The sequence below is a fragment of the Epinephelus lanceolatus genome, chromosome 24 (genome assembly GCF_041903045.1).
Source record: "Epinephelus lanceolatus isolate andai-2023 chromosome 24, ASM4190304v1, whole genome shotgun sequence".
NCBI classification, from domain to species: domain Eukaryota; kingdom Metazoa; phylum Chordata; class Actinopteri; order Perciformes; family Serranidae; genus Epinephelus; species Epinephelus lanceolatus.
In genome coordinates, this window is record NC_135757.1 from 306,500 (window position 1) to 328,564 (window position 22,065).

The 22,065-nt window shown below is 41.7% G+C and overlaps 2 protein-coding genes across 3 annotated transcripts; both read right to left on the bottom strand.

The window, feature by feature from the left end:
• Positions 1-817: 817 nt before the first annotated feature.
• LOC117250164 (vesicle transport protein SFT2B-like) lies at positions 818-13,548 on the bottom strand. 2 transcript variants are annotated; one of them, XM_033616198.2, is made up of 8 exons: positions 13,323-13,548; positions 11,402-11,491; positions 10,144-10,229; positions 9,882-9,963; positions 6,777-6,812; positions 6,567-6,625; positions 5,550-5,579; positions 818-3,033 (listed from the first exon to the last, which is right to left on the bottom strand). In XM_033616198.2, exons 1-8 carry the CDS (start codon positions 13,389-13,391, stop codon positions 2,997-2,999), a joined length of 489 nt encoding a protein of 162 aa, XP_033472089.1. In that variant the 5' UTR covers positions 13,392-13,548; the 3' UTR covers positions 818-2,996. The 2 variants fall into 2 exon arrangements, with proteins under 2 accessions (XP_033472089.1, XP_033472090.1); XM_033616199.2 differs by lacking the exon at positions 6,777-6,812 and having other exon boundaries at positions 824-3,033; positions 13,323-13,542.
• A 718-nt stretch (positions 13,549-14,266) lies between these two features.
• LOC117249862 (uncharacterized) lies at positions 14,267-21,284 on the bottom strand. Its single transcript, XM_033615661.2, has 4 exons — positions 18,961-21,284; positions 16,731-16,958; positions 16,424-16,513; positions 14,267-14,789 (listed from the first exon to the last, which is right to left on the bottom strand). The coding sequence occupies exons 1-4, from the start codon at positions 19,273-19,275 to the stop codon at positions 14,682-14,684; spliced, it is 741 nt and encodes a 246-aa protein (XP_033471552.1). The 5' UTR covers positions 19,276-21,284; the 3' UTR covers positions 14,267-14,681.
• Between the last annotated feature and the right edge of the window lie 781 nt (positions 21,285-22,065).

Here is a 22,065-nt window from a genome sequence, read left to right on the forward strand (position 1 = left end):
CTTTTAAGCTGATGTACCATCAGACTTAGTTCTGCTTTCTAATGTGTATTTTCCACCAAAATGAGTTTACATTTCACAGGTACATTTTTTTAAACTGTGAAAAAATAAAGAAAATATGTAACAAACTCCCGAGCTTTACTTCCCTAATAAATTTTATACAAAATTTACTGAAAACATCCCAGAAATTTTCCAACCCTGTGACAGACAAACTGATAAAGACATGAGTGAAATGTTTGTGCTGAAATGATTCTGACCATAAAACGAGAAGACGACCTGAAGGAAACTGAAACTACAGTCCTCCTCTCTGAGACATTCAAGATGCGTAGGAATTCTTAAACCTCAGATTAAACATGAAACATTAAAATCAACATTCAGGTTTTCATTTTCCACAAATCTGAAACAAACTGACAGAAAAATTATTTTCTGTTTGTATTTTCTGAAATCAAATCTGTAACTCTGACTCTCCGTTTTTTATCTTCTGTTTTTGTTGTTATATACATCCTGTTTTTTTTGGGGGTTTTTTGTCTTGTTGTTTAAAGGTGCCGTAAAAATAAACTTTGGTGTGTTTTACTTCCTGTTGAAGACAAAATAAAAGCCTGACATCCTGTCCGTGTTTGTGTCTGCACTTTGAAAGTTTCTGTGTAAATAAAAAATAATTACTGTCGACGTAAAATACTTTGTGCTTTTTTCTGTTTGTCACTTTAACGTTACGATAAAGTTTTCTCTGTGAGCAGCAAACAGAAGTCATCACTCTCCCTGCCATCACATCAGATTCAGATTCAGATTTATCTAATGTTTTAATTTGAAATCTGCAGAATTTAAGTTTTTTTCTGTTCTGTTTTGTCTGTTGTTGAATTTAAAACTTTACAGTTATTAAAATCATCTACATAATAAAATAAAATCTGTTTGATATTTTGTTCTTCATCTTTTAGTCTCGTCTCTGAAAACACAAACAGTGACGACGATTTATAATATACAAACATATTAATATCACATCTGACAGCTAAGATGCTAACAGCTAACATGCTGACAGCTAAGAGTTAACAAGCAACAAATAAAGTTAACAGTTACTGTGCTAACGGTTGACTGTTATCATCTGGCTGTTAGCATGTGAACAGGTAACGGTTAACGGTTACATGTTAACATGCTTACAGGTAGCAGTTAACATGCTAACAGCTAAAAGTTAAAAGATAACAGATAGCATGCTAAGAGCTAATAGTTAACAGGTAACAGTTAACTGTTAATATGCTAACAGTAAACATTCTAAAAGTTAGGTCAACATGCTAACAGGTAACATGCTTAAAGCTAACAGGTAAATGTTAACAGTTAACATGCTAATAGTTAACACTTACCTTGCTATATGATTATTGTCACATGCATATACTATCATGAATTAATATATACCTACAACATATTGTACCACAAAAGCTGTAATTATTATTATAATATTATTATTTTAATTTAAATGATGTTGTTTTAAGCTACTGTCATTACCGTCCTGATCAGCTGTGAGGGTCATAAGGACAGAGGGATGTCGTATGCTGTAAAGCCCTGTGAGGCAAATTGTGATTTGTGATATTGGGCTTTATAAATAAAATTGATTGATTGATTGATTATTGCTAACATTGACCATGTTAACAGCTAACATGCTAACAGTTAACAGTTACCATGCTAACAGTTAATAACAGTGAACATGCTAACAATTAACATTTTAACATCCAACAGGTAAAAGTTAACAGTTACCATGCTAACAGCTTATTGTATCAGTTAATAGGCTCACAGCTAGCATGCTAACAGCTACCAGTTAACAGGCTAACAGCTAACATGCTAAAAGCTACCAGTTAACATACTAAAAGCTAACAGGAAAGAGTTAACAGTTACCATGCTAACAGCTTATTGTATCAGTTAACAGGCGCACAGCTAGCATGCTAACAGCTACCAGTTAACAGGCTAACAGCTAACATGCTAAAAGCTACCGGTTAACATACTAAAAGCTAACAGGAAAGAGTTAACAGTTACCATGCTAACAGCTTATTGTATCAGTTAACAGGCGCACAGCTAGCATGCTAACAGCTACCAGTTAACAGGCTAACAGCTAACATGCTAAAAGCTACCGGTTAACATACTAAAAGCTAACAGGAAAGAGTTAACAGTTACCATGCTAACAGCTTATTGTATCAGTTAACAGGCGCACAGCTAGCATGCTAACAGCTACCAGTTAACAGGCTAACAGCTAACATGCTAAAAGCTTCCAGTTAACATACTAAAAGCTAACAGGTAAGAGTTAACAGCTACCATGCTGAAAGCTTACAGCTAACAGCTAACAGTTATCATGGCAACAGTTATAATGCTAACAATAAACAATTAACATGCTAACAGTTAACAGCGAACAACTAACAGTAAAAGGTAACATTTAACATGCTAACAATTAAAATGCGTGAGTTGACAGTGAACATGCTAACAGCTAATGATTAATAGTTAACAGCCAACAGTTAAAAGTTAACATGCTAACAGCTAACATGCTACCTGCGAACAGGCAAATGTTAACAGTTACCATGCTAACAGCTAATATGTACAGTTAGCTGTAACAGGTAACAATTGAAAGTTACAGATAAGGGATAACAGTTACCATGCCATAAGCTAACAGTTACCATGCTAACAGCTAAAATGTACAGTTAAATTGCTAACGGGTAACAATTGAAAGTTATAGTTAAAACGCTAACGGGTGACAATTGAAAGTTACAGTTAAAAGATAACAGTTACCATGCTAACAGCTAACAGTTAAAAGATAACAATTAAAAATTAACTTGCTAACAATTAACAGGCTAACATGCTAACAGCTAACAGTGGTTAACACAAGGTAACCTGTCTCCATGGAAACCAACACCTGAGTTTGTAGATTTTGGAGGTTGAAATGTTTAAAGGCCTTCGATCAGCTGCCGACTGATACACCCCTCGCAGCATCCTGACTGGTCAGACAGACAGAGGGTGGGACTTCAGAGACACATCGAACATAATTTGATGATTCCGTCTCTGAAAGAGAGAGAGAAAAAAAAATCAAATGTAATATACATAACAAATTACATGTTGCATAACATGTAAATATTACATTACAAATGATAAAATAATTATAATATTAAATATGTGTAAAATAAAACATGTATAAACATTAAATTAATTTTATTTTAATTTATTAAAAGAGCAAAAAGCGAAATCGTTTCACCGCTAGGTTTGATGTTGTGCACTGCCTGTAGACCAGAACAAAGTGTGTCATGAGCCACTCCTCCCTCTACCTCTGCTCTCCACCCCCCACTCGCCTCGTCTAGCAGTCAGCGATGTCTCGGTCTCTGCTGTGTTTAGCTATTCCCCTGCCTACTTCAATGATGATGGTACCTGTAATAAATGTAATATATTTGCTGAGATGGCGGCGAGGCTCAGTGACTAGAGGAGCTGGTAGAAGCGCTCCATAGCTGTAAGTTACTCCAGTAGCCGGTGGCAGCCGACTCAGCTAGTGCTAACACCGGGAGCTAACGCTAATGTTCCTCCTCTTCTCCGTGAGTGAGAGCGATGTTTTAGCCTAGCGGGCAGCTGGCTCGCGGGCTGCCCGCTAGGCTAAAACATCGCTTCAGGTTAAAGTGGGAAGAAGCAGCGGGTTTATCGGGCAGCTGAGTGAAGCTGGGTGAAGTGGAGGCTGTGGAGTTAACACCGGGATGGGTTAATGTCCGGAGCTTGAGCAGCCCGCCAGGCTGTCCGCCAGGCTCGCGGGCTGCCTGCTAGGCTAAAACATCGCTCTCACTCACGGAGAAGAGTAGGAATGTTAGCGTTAGCTCCCGGTGTTAGCACTAGCCGGGATCCGAGTCGGCTAAAGCCCACCAGGCTGCCCGCCTGGCTCGCAGGCTGCCTGCTAGGCTACAACTTCATTCTCACTCACGGAGAAGAGTAGGAATGTTAGCATTAGCTCCCGGTGTTAGCACTAGCCAGAATCCAAGTCGGCTAAAGCCCGCCAGGCTGCCTGCCTGGCTTGCGGGCTGCCTGCTAGGCTACAACATCGCTCTCACTCACGGAGAAGAGGAGGAATGTTAGCGTTAGCTCCCGGTGTTAGCACTAGCCGAGTCGGCTGCCACCGGCTACTGGAGTAACTTACAGCTATGGAGCGCTTCTATCAGCTCTTCTAGTCACTGAGCCATCTCAGCAAATATATTACAAAAATGTAGCCTCGTGGGGAGGCTACATTTTACAATGCTAATTGAAAATATTAGCTGGGCTGCCGGGCTAACTTACTCACTTAACACAACCGTAACGCCTGACCCATTGCTGGGACCGAGCCGCTAATAACTCAAGCTCCAGACATTAACCCATCCCGGTGTTTCCTCCACAGCCTCCACTTCACTCAGCTGCCTGATAAACCCGCTGCTTCTTCCCATTTTAACCTGAATAACAAACCAGGGCTCGGTGTTCCGGTTGGATCCAAACAGGGAGCCGGGGCTAGTTGGGAAGCTAGCGGAGGCTAACCGGCTGTGCTTCCCTGCGGGGATTCACATGAACGTACATGAACGCGCAGCCGGACCGGCTTGTAAACAATGGGCTGGAGATCAACACAGACAGAGGGTGTGTGAGGTCATGCTATACTCCAGATGAAATTACAACTCCAATTTTTTAATTCCTTCAATCCAGAAATGATGAATTTCGCTTATTGCTCCTTTAATATTAAATTAAATATGTGATCAAATATAACATATATGAATATTAAATTAAATATGTGATCAAATATAACATATATAAATATTAAATTAAATATGTGATTAAATTTAACATATATAAATATTAAATTAAATATGTGATCAAATTTAACATATATAAATATTACATTAAATATGTGATCAAATCTAACATATATAAATATTAAATCAAATATGTGATCAAAAATAACATATATAAATATTAAATTAAATATGTGATCAAATTTAACATATAAATATTAAGTTAAATATGTGATCAAATTTAACATATAAATATTAAATTAAATATGTGATCAAATATAACATATGTAAATATTAAATCAAATATGTAATCAAATATAACATATATAAATATTAAATTAAATATGTGATCAAATTTAACATATATAAATATTAAATTAAATATGTGATCAAATATAACATATAAATATTAAATCAAATATGTGATCAAATTTAACATATATAAATATTAAATTAAATATGTGATCAAATATAACATATAAATATTAAATCAAATATGTGATCAAATTTAACATATATAAATATTAAATTAAATATGCGATCAAATATAACATATATAAATATTAAATTAAATATGTGATCAAAATTAACATATATAAATATTAAATTAAATATGTGATCAAATTTAACATATATAAATATGAAATTAAATATGTGATCAAATTTAACATATATAAACATTAAATTAAATATGTGATAAACATATATGATTAAATATTGGTAAACAGTATGAAATATATAACATATATGAAACATATAACGGTAAAGTTAAGAGTATGAGAGTGTTACCTGGCGAAGGGGATGTATGACAGTCCGTACCTGTGAAGACCAACAGCAGCAGTCAGACAGACAGATGGACTTAAGACTTTCCTCTTTGATAAAGCTTATAGTTAGGGCTGGCTCAGGCTTGCCCTGTACCAGCCCCTAGTTAGGCTGACTTAGGCCTAGTCTGCCGGAGGACCCCCCTATAATACACCGGGCACCTTCTCTCCTTCTCTCTCTCTCTCTCTCTCTCCCTCTCTCTCTCTCTCTCTCTCTCTCTCTCTCTCGTATTCTATTACTGCATCTTGCTAACTCGGCCATTCTGGATGTCACTAACTCGGCTTCTTCTCCGGAGCCTTTGTGCTCCACTGTCTCTCAGATTAACTCATATCACAGCGGTGCCTGGACAGCGTGACGTGTGTGGTTGTGCTGCTGCCGTGGTCCTGCCAGATGCCTCCTGCTGCTGCTGCCATCATTAGTCATTAGTCATACTTCTACTGTTATTATACACATATGACTATTGTCACACAAGTATACTGTCTGATACTAATACATACTTTCAACATATTGTACCACAGTAGCCAGAACTATAACTATAATATTATTACTTTCAATAATGTTGTTGTAAGCTACTGTCATTACCTGCATCTCTCTCTCTCTGTCTCTCTCTCTCTCTCTGTCTCATTGTGTCATATGGATTACTGTTAATTTATTATGCTGATCTGTTCTGTACGACATCTATTGCACGTCTGTCCGTCCTGGAAGAGGGATCCCTCCTCAGTTGCTCTTCCTGAGGTTTCTACCGTTTTTTTCCCCGTTAAAGGGTTTTTTGGGGAGTTTTTCCTGATCAGCTGTGAGGGTCATAAGGACAGAGGGATGTCGTATGCTGTAAAGCCCTGTGAGGCAAATTGTGATTTGTGATATTGGGCTTTATAAATAAAATTGATTGATTGATTGATTGATTGATGGACGGATGGACAGACAGACGGACAGACAAGTAAACATATGTTTATATGTATATAAATGTGTGTGTGTTGTTATTACCAGGTGAAGGCCAGAAACTGAAGGACACAGAAGAGGAGAGCCAGACCGTTGTTCTTCCACTGGACAGGTACACACACACACACACACACACACACACACACACACACACACAGGTACAGAAGTGAGTGTGAGTCCTCCACACACACACACACACACACACACACACACGATGATAGTGAGTGACAGAAGCTGAGAGTTGGTTTGTCTCACCCAGAACGCAGAACACAGAGTCAGGACCAGACACACCTGGAGACACACATAGGTACACACTTGACTACACACTCTATGCTACACACAGTACAAACTAAACTGCATACTATACACTGCACACTGTAAACTATACATTGTATATTACACACTGTACACTGTATACTACTACCCACTATACACTGCTTATAGTAAACTGCATACTACACACTGTATAATATGTACTACACACTGTACACTATACTACACACTGCACGCTGTATACTACACACTACACACTGCACACTCTATGCTACACACTGTACACTGCACACAGTAAACTGCATACAACACACTGTATACTGTACACTGCACACTGTATACTACACACTGCATACTACACACTGCACTCTACGCTACACACTGTACACTGCACACTGTATACTACACACTGTACACTGCACACAGTAAACTGTATACTACACACTGTGTACACTGTACACTGCACACTGTATACTACACACTGTACACTGTACACTGCACACTGTATACTGCACACTGCACACAGTAAACTGTATACTACACACTGTACACTGTACACTGCACACTGTATACTACACACTGTATACGGCACACTGTACACTGTATACTACACACTACATTGCACACTCTATGCTATACACTGTATACTACACACTGTACACTGTATACTACACACTGTACATTGTACACTGTATACAACACACTGTACATTGCACACTCTATGCTATACACTGTACACTGCACACTGTACACTGCACATTCTAAGCTACACACTGTACACCGCACACTGTAAACTACACACTGTACACTATATACAACACACTGTACACTGCACACAGTGAACTGCATACCACACACTGTATACTGCACACTGCCCACTGTACACTGTATACTACACATTGTACACTGTACACTGCACACTGTATACTACACACTACACTACACACTGTATACTAAACACTGTACACTGCACTGCATACTACACATTGCACACTGTGCACTGCAAACTACACACTGTATAAGACACACTGCATACTGTATAGTACACACTGCACACTGTACACTGCAAACTGCACACTGTATACGACACACTGTACACTACACACTGTATACTGTAAACTGCACACTTATGGAGCTTTATCCCTATCTTTATTCAAGAGAGTGGTCTATCAGTTTGAGAGCATTATTTATTGATTTCACGTTCAAAAACCCTGCCCTCGCACTCAAATAGCCTCTGCTTGCACTTGGACCTACTCTGTTTCTGCTCAAACTGTGTGCTCGCACTCAGATACCATGTTGCTTGCACTTAGATACCATGATGCTTGCACTCAGATACCATGTTGCTCGCACTCAGATACCATGTTGCTTGCACTTAGATACCATGATGCTTGCACTCAGATACCATGTTGCTGGCACTTAGATACCATGATGCTTGCACTCAGATACCATGTTGCTCACACTCAGATACCATGTTGCTCGCACTCAGATACCATTTGCTTGCACAGATTTCCTGCTCGAGCTTCGGCTTTTCTCCTCGCGCTCAAACTGTTTCTGTGTGCTTGTGGAATTTCTGCTCTCAGATTTCTGCCCTGCGCTTGGATTTTTTTGTTTAACAACCCTGTCAAAATCCCCCAACCAATAGAATGCCAGATTTACTGTTGACCAATGAAATGATCCCTGCCTCCTTGTGGGCGCGCTCGCCTTAGCTTTACAGCGTCCCCGCTGGGCGGGTACTCTTTAACCGGGTTCATCCAATCCCACCCTCTTCCCCTGTCAGGAGTTATTTTTCAACAGTCACTGGCTCACCATTATCCCTTAAACTTATACATATACATATACATATATATATATATATATATATATATATATATATATATATAATTATTATTATTATTATTTTTCGGAAAATTGATGAATACTTGCCACGATTTTCGAATAGTGTTTTTGCTTGTGTTGCCCATCCCTACTGTATACTACACACTGCACACCGTATACTGCAAACTGCACACTGTACACTACACACTGTACACTGTATACTACACACTGCACATGACACACTGTATACTACATGCTGCCCACTACATACGACACACTGTATACTACACACCACACTACACACTGTACACTGTATACTACATGCTGCACACTGCATACGACACACTGTATACTACACACCACACTATACACTGTATACGACACACTGTACACTGTATACTACACACTGCACACGACACACTGTATACTACACACCACACTACACACTGTACACTGTATACTCCATGCTGCACACTACATACGACACACTGTATACTACACACCACACTACACACTGTACACTGTATACTACATGCTGCACACTGCATACGACACACTGTATACTACACACCATACACTGTATACGACACACTGTACACTGTATACTACACACTACACACTGTATACTACACACTGTATACCACACATTGTACACTGTATACTACACACTACACACTGTATACTACACACTGTATACCACACACTACACTGCACACTGTACACTACACACTGCACACTGTATAGTACATACTACATTACACACTGTATACTGCACACTACACACTGAACATTGTATACTACACACTGCACACTGTATACTACACACTACACTACACACTGCACACTACACACTACACACTGTACACTGTATAGTACATACTACACTACACACTGTATACTGCACACTACACACTGAACATTGTATATTACACACTGCACACTGTATACTACACACTACACTACACACTGTATACTACACACTGTACACTGCACACTGTATACTACACACTGTACACTACATACTACACTACAGACTGCATACCACACAATGTAAACTGCACACTGTATACTATACACTGCACACTGTATACTACACAGTACACTACACACTGTATACTGCACACTGCAAACTACACCTTATACTGCACGCTGCACACTACACACTGTATACTGCACACCGCACACTGTACACTGCGCACCGTGCACTGCACACTGCATACTTCACACTGCACACCATACACTGCACACTGTATATTACACGTGTGACCTCACCAGCATGATGGCGGTGGCAAAGGCTCTCTCTTTAGCACACATGGTCTTCAGCTGTCGACACGGACCAATCAGAAACAAGGTGCTGAAACACACACAGGATCACAGGATGACATGTGACATCATCAACCAAAGGTAACCACTGAGAGCAGTCCTGAGGGATGATGGGTAATAGAGTTCATGACACTGAGAGAAGCTCTGAGGGATGATGGGTAATAGAGTTCAGGACACTGAGAGTACACCTCAGGGATGATGTGGTCGTTACCTGGCCAGAGCGCAGATGTTTCCCACACTGTAGAGGACAGCGAACACAGCAAGACCAACAACTGGGACCCACAGCAGACAGCTGCCCTGTTACCATGGAGACACACAGAGTGACAGGAGGTCACCATGGAGACACACAGACTGACAGGAGGTTACCATGGATACAGACAATAAGACAAGACACACAATTTTGTTATGGCAGCAGAGGAAAACAGAGACCGACAGACTGTTACCATGGAGACACAGACAGACAGACTGTTACCATGGATACACACAGACAGTCAGTTGGTTACCATGGATACACACAGACAGACTGTTACTTTGGATACACGCAGACTGAGAGGAGTTTACCTTGGATACACACAGACTGACAGACAGGAGGTTACCATGGATACACAGACTGACAGGAGGTCACCATGGAGACACACAGACAGACAGGAGGTTACCGTGGATACACACAGACTGACAGGAGGTTACCATGGATACAGACAATAAGACAAGACACACAATTTTGTTATGGCAGCAGAGGAAAACAGAGACCGACAGACTGTTACCATGGAGACACAGACAGACTGTTACCATGGATACACACAGACAGACTGTTACTTTGGATACACGCAGACTGACAGGAGTTTACCTTGGATACACACAGACTGACAGGAGGTTACCATGGATACACACAGACAGACAGACAGGAGGTTACCATGGATACACACAGACTGATGGGAGGTCACCATGGAGACACACAGACAGGAAGTTACAATGGATACACACAGACTGACAGGAGGTTACCATGGATACAGACAATAAGACAAGACACACAATTTTGTTATGGCAGCAGAGGAAAACAGAGACCGACAGACTGTTACCATGGAGACACAGACAGACTGTTACCATCTAGACACAGACAGACAGGGGGTTACCATGGATACACACAGACAGAATGTTACCCTGGATACAGCCAGGAAGACAAAAGAGGCTGTTACCATGGAAACAGAGAAAAAATACAGACAGATAAACTGGTTACCATGGAAACACACAGGAAAAATAAGACAAGCTCTTACAATAGGAAGTGAAAGACCGACAAACAGATCGTTACCATGGATACAGACAAGCAGAAAGACTGACAGGTTACTATGGAAACAATAGGAAAAAAAGCTGTTACCATGGAAACAGATGGAAACAACAAGACAAGATGTTACATTAAAAAGTGACAGACAGACAGACAGACAGTGGACTGTTACCATGGAGACCCTCACCAGGATGGAGCAGAAGACGCCCAGCACGAAGCAGACGATGAAGCCCTTCACCCTCGTCCCCCAGGCCAGCGTGGACGCCTCATTGGCTCTCTGCAGAGGTGACATTGTCATCAGTGACATCATCACGTTTAGGTTTCATCACACAGTAAACACAACAGTGATCTGATACATCGGTCTGAGTCTGAGAGGTATCAATAATCAATAATATGATACAGTAAGCTCTGACAGCTGATCAGCTTATCAATAATCAATAATGCCATTATACAGTAAGCTCTGACAACTGATCAGCTTATCAATAATCAATAATACTGTAACTGCAGAGTGATAATAAAACAGGACTGTTACTGCTGTAAAAGAGTACTTTACAGTAACAGAGTACTGTTAGAGTATCATTACTTCAGTAACAGAGGGCAGTAGGTGTGACTGAGTACTGTTAGAGTATCATTACTTCAGCAACAGAGGGCAGAAGGTGTGACGGAGTGCTGTTAGAGTATCATTACTTCAGCAACAGAGGGCAGTAGGTGTGACGGAGTGCTGTTAGAGTATCATTACTTCAGCAACAGAGGGCAGAAGGTGTGACGGAGTGCTGTTAGAGTATCATTACTTCAGCAACAGAGGGCAGAAGGTGTGACGGAGTGCTGTTAGAGTATCATTACTTCAGCAACAGAGGGCAGAAGGTGTGACGGAGTGCTGTTAGAGTATCATTACTTCAGCAACAGAGGGCAGAAGGTGTGACTGATTGCTGTTAGAGTATCATTACTTCAGCAACAGAGGGCAGAAGGTGTGACGGAGTGCTGTTAGAGTATCATTACTTCAGCAACAGAGGGCAGAAGGTGTGACGGAGTGCTGTTAGAGTATCATTACTTCAGCAACAGAGGGCAGAAGGTGTGACGGAGTGCTGTTAGAGTATCACTACTTCAGCAACAGAGGGCAGTAGGTGTGACTGAGTGCTGTTAGAGTATCACTACTTCAGCAACAGAGGGCAGTAGGTGTGACTGAGTGCTGTTAGAGTATCATTACTTCAGCAACAGAGGGCAGTAGGTGTGACTGAGTGCTGTTAGAGTATCATTACTTCAGCAACAGAGGGCAGTAGGTGTGACGGAGTGCTGTTAGAGTATCATTACTTCAGCAACAGAGGGCAGTAGGTGTGACGGAGTGCTGTTAGAGTATCATTACTTCAGCAACAGAGGGCAGTAGGTGTGACTGAGTGCTGTTAGAGTATCATTACTTCAGCAACAGAGGGCAGTAGGTGTGACTGAGTGCTGTTAGAGTATCATTACTTCAGCAACAGAGGGCAGTAGGTGTGACTGAGTGCTGTTAGAGTATCATTACTTCAGCAACAGAGGGCAGTAGGTGTGACTGAGTGCTGTTAGAGTATCATTACTTCAGCAACAGAGGGCAGTAGGTGTGACTGAGTGCTGTTAGAGTATCATTACTTCAGCAACAGAGGGCAGTAGGTGTGACGGAGTGCTGTTAGAGTATCATTACTTCAGTAACAGAGGGCAGTAGGTGTGACTGAGTGCTGTTAGAGTATCATTACTTCAGTAACAGAGGGCAGTAGGTGTGACTGAGTGCTGTTAGAGTATCATTACTTCAGTAACAGAGGGCAGTAGGTGTGACGGAGTGCTGTTAGAGTATCATTACTTCAGTAACAGAGGGCAGTAGGTGTGACTGAGTACTGTTAGAGTATCATTACTTCAGTAACAGAGGGCAGTAGGTGTGACGGAGTGCTGTTAGAGTATCATTACTTCAGTAACAGAGGGCAGTAGGTGTGACGGAGTACTGTTTGAGTATCTGTGAGTTACTAACTTTAACTGGAGCTGTTTCCGGTAAAGAGCAGCTAACATGCTAACAGTAACAGCAGCAGTAGGATGGTGGTGATGATGACGATGATGGTGCTAACCTGTTAGCTTCATCTTACCTCTATGATTCCGGTCCCGTCGGTGTTTCCGTCATCGTTTCCGCTCAGAACCTTCTTCAGTTTGTCCATCCGGTCCGGCTCTGCTATCTGACTGTCTCAAAGCGGTTCGCAGGTGGGTTTCTACAGGTATGTTTCGTTCAGGTGTGTATCTACAGGTGTGTGTTCTCCGCAGGTTCCGTCTTCCCAAACAAAAGTCAACAGGTGCAGCACTTCCTTCTGCAGTACCGCCTCTGGCCACACTGGGTTGAGAGGGGGCGCTGTTTCCTCTACACGCAGTCATTTTTGACATGTAATTACAGCGATTGCTTCTTCTTCTTCTTCTTCTCTGAAAACTAATATGTGCTCACATGACGTCATCATCAAACTTACATATTAGAGTCATCCTCTGAGGCTGTTGGCAGAATATATACTACATTATCATGGTGTTTACACTGAGAGAAGAGAAGAAGAGGGAGACGAAAAAGATGAAGAAGAAGACAAGGGTGGTGAAGAAGAAGACAAGGGTGGTGAAGAAGAAGACAAGGGTGGTGAAGAAGAAGAAGAAGAAGAAGAAGAAGACAAGGGTGGTGAAGAAGAAGAAGGAGAAGAAGTACTCTGATCTGTTACTGCAGTAAAAATTACAAACGCTACTTTTTCTATATAAGAAATAAATATATATATATATATAAAAAAATCTACTGATTAAAATATTCTTATCTCAAAATACTATTATATGAAATATTAGATAAAAATACTACTATATAGAAAATTATTCTATAAAAATACTACTATACAAAAACAGTATTCTACAGTACCACCAGTATTAATAATAAATTCATCAGTGACATCATCAGTGACATCATCAGTGATTATTGATTATATGTAGTATCAATACTGTCAGGTAAATATTTATAATAATAAAGGTGCAGAAAATAAAAATACAAGTTTTTTAAATTCCACTGCAGTAATTTTTTACACTTTATTAGGCTTTGAATAAACATAAACAAAACACAAATATCTAAGCACATAAACAACAACAAAACAAATAAACAATAAATATATTCCAATGAGATCCATTTTAAAAAAGAAGAGAAATAATAAGTACAGTAATAAAACCAGAGTTAAGGTGACATCACACAGGTGACATCGCACAGGTGACATTTAATATACTGTTGTTTTTATTTTATTTATACAGGTGAGGTCTCAGGTCTCAGGTTACAGGTGAGGTCTCAGGTCTCAGGGTACAGGTGAGGTCTCAGGTCTCAGGTTACAGGTGGAGTCTCAGGTCTCAGGGTACAGGTGAGGTTACTGTGGTATTTCGGCGCGAGTTTTGATTGGCCGTCTCATCTATGTTTCATCCATCTGATGTTGCTGCTGCGTTCAGGGGACTTTAACCCGGGTGGAGCTCCAGTGGACGGACTGAGAGTCAGACACCTGAACGTGACACGTAGGACACGACTGTTTCCTCCACAGCCACTCCTCTATACACTGCGACACAGAGACAGGGACAGACGGACAGGGACAGAGACAAACACAGACAGAGACAGATGGGCAGGGACAGGGGCAGGGACAGACAGATACAGGGACAGGGAGAGGGACAGACAGAGACAGATGGACAGGGACAGACAGAGACAGAGACAGGGACAGAGACAAACAGAAAGAGGCAGATACAGAGACAGAGACAGGGACAGACAGAGACAGACAGACATACACAGGGACAGAGGCAGAGACAGAGACAGACAAAGACACGGACAGAGACAGATGGACAGGGACAGAGACAGACAGAGACAGGAACATACACAGACAAGGACAGACAGAGACAGGGACAGAGGGACAGGGACAGACAGAGACAGAGAGAGAGGCATGGATAGACAGGGACAGGGACAGACAGAGACAGACAAAGACAGAGACAGATGGACAGGGACAGACAGAGACAGTTGGACAGGGACAGAGACAGGGACAGACAGAGACAGGAACAGAGGAACAGGCAGAGACAGAAACAGAGAGAGACAGGGACAGGCAGAGACAGAAACAGACAGACAGGCACAGAGAGAGAGAGAGACAGGGACAGAGACAGGGACAGAGGGACAGGGCAAGACAGAGACAGGGACAAGGACAGACAGAGAGAGACAGGGACAGAGACAGAGGGACAGGGCAAGACAGAGACAGGGACAAGGACAGAGAGAGAGAGAGAGAGACAGAGACAGGGACAGACAGAGACAGGGACAGACAGAGACAGGGACAGACAGACACACAGAGACAGGGATAAGGACAGGGACAGAGACACACAGAGACAGGGACAGAGAGAGACAGAGTCAGTGACAGATGGAAAGAGAGACACACAGAGACAGGGACAGAAATCCATAATTTGTTTTGAAGCTAATGCCAGCTTGTGTACTAAAAAGCTAACATCACAGGGAAATGAAATATTTGTTTTGCTATCGAAGCTAACCTTAGTGAATGCACTAACTAGCTAACATTATGGGAGATCCAATATTGTTTTGCTGTTGAAGCCAATGCTAGCTTGTGTGCTGAAAAGCTAACATTATGGGAGATCCAATATTTGTTGTGCTGTCAAAGCTAGTTTAGCTTATGTGCTAAAAAGGTAAAATTGTTGGAGATCCGATTTTTGTTGTGCTGTTGAAGCCAACGCTAGCTTATGTGCTAAAAAGCTAACATTATGTGAGAACTAATGTTTGTTTTGCTGTCGAAGCTAACTTTAGCTTATGTGCTAAAAAGATAACATTATGGGAGAACTAATATTTGTTTTGCTGTTGAAGCTAATGCTAGCTTATGTGCTAAAGAGCTAACATTATGGGAGAACTGATATTTGTTTTGCTGTCGAAGGTAACGCTAGCTTATGTGCTAAAGAGCTAACATTATGGGAGAACCAATATTTGTTTTGCTGTCGAAGCTAATGCTAGCTTATGTGCTAAAGAGCTAACATTATGGGAGAACTGATATTTGTTTTGCTGTCGAAGGTAACGCTAGCTTGTGTGCTAAAGAGTTAACATTATGGGAGAACCAATATTTGTTGTGCTGTCAAAGCTAACGTTAGCTAATGCTGTTGATAACAAACTGACATTGTGACATTAAAGGGTCTGTAAGCACATATAAGTTACCTCTTTGTGGAAGGTGTGTGAACACTGAAGCTCTCTGGTTCCCCCACTCAGCTCATTGTGACAGATCAGACACACACTGTACGCATCACTCTGTAACACACACACATCATCATCATCATCGTCGTCGTCATTATTATGATTACTGAGATGAAACTGTGTACTCTAAAGTACCACTACGAGGTACTTTGACTTTACTGGAGTCCATTTCATAGCATAGCATAAAGACGTTGAGGTGTTGGTAGTGAAGGTTCAGACATGACAATGACATGTCAGTCTCAAAGATGCGTACCCCCTGTATGTTACCCACCAGAGACATGACGTTGCGTCTCCTGAACTGGCCCCGCCTCTCGGGCGCTATGACTTCAGGGATTGTGGGTATGAGAGAGGGTCTTCGCTCGGAGCTGGCAGGGGCGGCGATGTCCTGTGGTGACGGCAGGAGGCGGCGTGAGGAGGTGCGCTGCAGCAGGACCCTCGCCGTCACCGGAGCCTGGGTGGACGAGTGGAGACGAGACAGCTGCATGGCCGACAGAGTCGCCTGGACAGAGACAGAGACAGACGGTTAACCCCTGGTGTAACTGGGTCTAAAGGTTTAACCATCCATCCAGTCAGCAGGTCTGGTGATCGGTTCTTGACAGCAGATTAACGCGCTGAGTCAAACATCACATTCTCCCCGTCAGTAATTACCCAGACTTCACGTCCCTGATCCTCATCAGTGACCTGATGCTCCGCCCACTGGACCAAAGTGTTCTGAGCCACCTGAGCTGCAGAACGTCTCGTTCTAATGCAGCTAAATATAAACGAGAGCAGAAAACAGCACACAGGGAACCGCACTGTTCTTCAGAATTAGGAGAGCCTGGAGACACAACTTCAATAAACTGGACTCAACTGGTCAGACTGGTTCTACTGTTACCCCTAAAGGAACAGAGGTTCTACCAAGAGGCCTTCCTTTCAGTCCGCCGCTGCACTGACTCAGTGAACTTTAGTGGCACATCTCAAAGCACTATCCATTCAGAGAAGGTGATATTTTAACATAGCCAGCCTTGGTTGGGTTGGAGCTGACGTTAGCTAGCTAGCAGCACCGCACAGTTGGCGATTACTGCTAGTGATGCCGTTCTGACCCATAAGCGTTGCTCTGCAACCATCATACCCACCCTTTGGTCTCCGTCCAGGTCGCCCAGGTGAGTGTGGCTTCATTTTGAGCTGCTAAAACCTCGTTTAGCATTGTTGACTATGTTAGCATCGTTAGCAGTGCTGAGCTTGCTAACGGTGCTAACAGAGCTAATGAGGCCTCCTGTGGACAGGCGTTGTAAATTAGTGTTTGGCTACATCTGGTTCTTGTGCATAAACATTTATTACATATAATAAACAAACAAAAACAACGCTTAGGGGGTTTTAGGGCTTTAAATAAGCTGCTTGGTCACTGGGGCGACGTGGGAGGAGACCGGAGGGTGGGCACAATGTTTCCACAGCAACACTGTTGGGTCAGGATGCCGTTATTAGCAGTAATGGCTGAATTAGCAGTGTTGCTAGCTAGACAGCTGTTAGCAGACGCAGTACAAAGTATAATCCCTAGTTTGAAGCTCCTCAGTTTCAGCGTCCATCACTGACTCTTCTGGAGGTTTTGATTGTGTCACATGACCTTCCTCAGACGTTCACGTTTCTCCAGTTGTGTTTATTTATCTGATGACTTTAACATCCAAACGTTCTACAATCAGAACGTCCACAACGAACGGACCATGTGGTTGGAGTGCTGATCCTGCTAGCTTCTGATCTGACCCCATGTCAACTTTTAACGTCGTTGTTCCGAATAGGCAGCTGAACTTTATTCAAAGGACGTCAACAGGTGACTGTTAACTGTCAAAAATGACTAATTGACTGATTACATATTCGACTACACATTAATTTTGCTACTGCACTGTACACCACAAAGGTCTGGTTGGAGCTAGCTAGCCAGTGCCGCTGCTCATTTGGTGGTTACAGCTAGTAACGGCATCCTGGCCCAACAGCATTGCTGTGTGAACATTGTGCCTACTCTACGGTCTCCTCCGCAAACTCCTTTTAGCATTGTTTACTATGTTAGCACTATTAGCATCATTAGCAGTGTCAACACAGCTAATATAGTTAACAATGCAAAAAGGGGTTTGTGGGTCAAAATGAAGCAGCTTACTCACCATGGCGACCTGGGCGGAGACCAAAAGGTGGGCATAATGTTTCCATGGCAATGTGGTCCACCACCAGGAAGGCGTTACCAGCGGTAATCACCAAATGAGCTGCTAGCTAGCTAATGTTAGTTCCCACCTGACCTGGGTAGTGCGCAGTGTAGCACAGCCAAGGCTAATGTTAGCAAACCAGTGGAGACCAAAGAACAGTGGGCACTATATTTAGCATGTTGACATTGCTAGCCAGCTGTGTGTCGCTAACAGGACATAAAATAAAAGACAACACGAGCCATTCATGCCTGAACTTGACTTTATCAGTTTAGTCTTTAATCGTAGAACCAGCTTTGAGTTAAGCGTAACAGTTTTGGGTTCTCTTACCGGACACGGCAGCGAGGCTCGGCGGTCGGCCCTCATGCGGACTGGAGGCTCTAAACTGCTCCTACTCCCAGGTCTTCGTCCCTCTGCCTCCTCTTCCTCCCCGTCCTCTTCTCCAATATTATTCTGCTGTTGCCCTGCACCGTACCGCTGCATCCAGGCATTGAAGATCCTAGCATCCTCCTCCTCATCCTCATCCTCCTCCTTCTCCCCTTCCTCCTCCTCTAGCTCCTCCTCATCCTCCTCCTCCTGTGCACTCAGAGGTCTCGGGTTTTCAGCGTCCGAAAACACTTCGGCTTCGTCTTTGTCTGGATCCATCGTGAGGACGTTTGTTTGTGGCGCTAGCTAATTATACTTCAGTTACAAACAATTATAATAGGCTGAGTCACAACCAGACTAATTCAGGCTAAAACAGCTAAGCTAATCACTACCAAAATAAATATCAACTGAGCTGAGTTTCATTGAGGTGACTTCAAACCAGGTTAAATTACAGTTACGCTAAGCTAGGTTGAATTACAACTATGCTACTTTACAGCCACGCAATGTTAGCGCTAATCAAACTTACAGCTAGCTAGATTATAACAACGCAGAGTCAGCAAGGCTACTTTTTTTTAGGCTAAATTATAACCTAGCTAATTAATCTTAGGCTTTATTAGAGCTATGCTATGCTAATTATAACCAAATATAGCTGGCTAACTTATAACCAGGCTGGGCCACAACAAGGCTTACACATTAATTATGCTAAAGTATGCTTTGTTACAGCCAAGCTAACTGGCTAGATATAGCTACATAAAGCTACACCAGGCTAACTCAGTGCTAGGCTAGCTGGACTAATTTCCAACCAAATTGCAGTCAAGCTATGTTTCATCCAGGTTAGTTATTAATAACTGAAGACATGCTAAATTTCAGCGAGGGTAGCTAATTTACAACCAGGCTAAGCTAACAGCTACATAAAGCTACAGCCAGGCTACAATAGAGCTAGGCTAATTTATATCCAGCTGGATTATAGCAACGCTAAATAGCAATGCTAATTTGCAGAGTCATCCAGGCTAAGTATTTCAGGCCAAAGTACAGCCGAGCTAATTTATTTTGAGGCTTAATTATAGCCACTTAGCTCAGTTTACAGTTAGAGTTATTTATAGCCTGGCTTTAACAGAGCTAGGCTATGCTAATTATAGCCATACACCTGGCAAGCTTGTAACCAGGCTGAGCCACAACAAGGCCAAGATTTTATTTAGCCTGATGTACACTTTGGCTTCATTAATGATGGGTTTCTTCCAGGTAAGCTAAAATTATAACCATGCTAAATTGTAACAAAATAAAATTAATTCACAGTCAAGCCAACTGAACAGCTGCACAAAGCTACAGCCAAGCTACACTGGAGCTAGGCTAATTTATAGTCAGGCTGAATAACAATGCTAATTTGCAGCTATGCTCAAGAAAGTCAAAGCCAGTTAGATTATAACCACACTGGGTCATTAGCGCTAAGTTTTTATTTAGGCTAAATACAGCCAAGCTAATTTATTCTGTGGCTAAAGTATAGCCACTTGGCTCTGTTTACAGTGAGAGTTATTTATAGCCAGGCCTTAACAGAGCTAGGCTATGCTAATTATAGCCAAAAATAGCCGGCTAACTTATAACCAGGTTGAGCCACAACAAGGCCAAGATTTTATTTAGCCTGACGTATACCTTAGCTTTGTTATAGCTAAGCTAACGTGCTAGATAGAGCTATGTTCAAGCTAGGCTAGCCTAGGCTAGGCTAATTTACAGCCAAGATTGGTTTCATCCTGGTTAGTTAACAAACTTGAAGGCAAGCTAAATTACAGCCAAGCTAACAGCTAAATAAAGCTAGAGCCAGACTACATTAGACTGAAATACAGCCAAGCTCGGTTCATCCAGGCTAATTTACAACTGGGCTAAGTTAGCACGGCTGTATTTAATAACCAGACTGTCTCACAGTCACAGGCTATGATAAATAAACTAACAATGGGCTGAAGGGTGTTGATGCTATTTTAAAGCTAGCTTAGCATCAGTTAGCATTTAGCAGCTGGGGGCACAAGGAGCGATCGGAGGGTTAGGTCCTAACTGTCCATCTCTGTCAGGTCCACACAGATAAAACATGTCCTCCAGGTCGTCCACACGTCCACGTCCCCTGTGTGTCCTCGTCCCCTGCATGTGTCTTCGTCCCCTGCGTGTGTCTTCATCCCCTGCGTGTGTCTTCGTCCCCTGCGTGTGTCCTCGTCCCTTCTGTGTGTGTCCTGGTATGGTGGTGGTTTGTCTCTGTGTGTCAGCTGATAATCCAGTCAGAGAGGTGACAGGTGGGAGCAGCAGATTACACCTGGATTATACTGAACCCTGTCACAGCCCACAGGTGAGCACACTCTCTGCTGCTGCTCGCATTCACATCACCATCATCATCATCACCATCATCATCATCATTGTTATTGTTATTATTATTTTAATAATGATAATTATTATTATGAGTCTGCTGTCAGAGGCAGGTGGGGATGTTACAGCCAATCAGAGTGTGGCAGGAGCGTGTGACATCACAGTTCTGTGTTTGTGACACAGAACATTAATACTGATTATCTTCTGATAAGTTATTATTTTATCATTATTATTATTATTACTGCACCAGGACACAAATTCAGATCATGTCTCTGCTCCTCTGTCCTCAACACCTGAGTTGTTTTTGGAAAATAATAAATAAAAATAAAATGAGATAAAATAAATGAGAATTAAAAACATAGTGGTAAATGAAGTTAAATTGTTTAATTTCATCTGTCCTCAACAAATGTGTGATTTTTGTAAACAATAAAGAAAGAAAAATACATCAAAATAAATAAATTAATTAATTAAAAAAGAAGTTAAAAATAAAAATGTAGTGCTAAATAAATAGATATTTTGATTTCCTCTGTTCTTCTTATTAATAAATAGATTAATAAGATTAAATTAAATTTTTAAAAAGAAGAGAGAGAAATATAACATTTACTGGTCAATAAATTATTTATTTATTTCTGCCCTTCTGTTTTTTATTATTGTAAAAAAAAAACAATAGAGTGGTAAATTTAGTGGTAAATAAATAAAGTTAAATTATTTGATTTCCTC

Bases quoted from the DNA above. Each gene is read 5' to 3' on its own strand.
- LOC117250164 (XM_033616198.2), bottom strand. From the start codon at position 13,391: ATGGACAAACTGAAGAAGGTTCTGAGCGGAAACGATGACGGAAACACC. The intron at 6,813-9,881 runs GTGAGGTCACAC...GTGTGTCTCCAG, and splicing joins TTGCCACCGCCATCATGCTG to GTGTGTCTGGTCCTGACTCT. The intron at 6,626-6,776 runs GTGAGACAAACC...GTACCTGTCCAG, and splicing joins CTCTGTGTTCTGCGTTCTGG to TGGAAGAACAACGGTCTGGC.
- LOC117249862 (XM_033615661.2), bottom strand. From the start codon at position 19,275: ATGGATCCAGACAAAGACGAAGCCGAAGTGTTTTCGGACGCTGAAAAC. The intron at 16,959-18,960 runs GTAAGAGAACCC...GTCTCTGTCCAG, and splicing joins GAGCCTCGCTGCCGTGTCCG to GCGACTCTGTCGGCCATGCA. The intron at 14,790-16,423 runs GTAACTTATATG...TCTGTGTCGCAG, and splicing joins CACACACCTTCCACAAAGAG to TGTATAGAGGAGTGGCTGTG.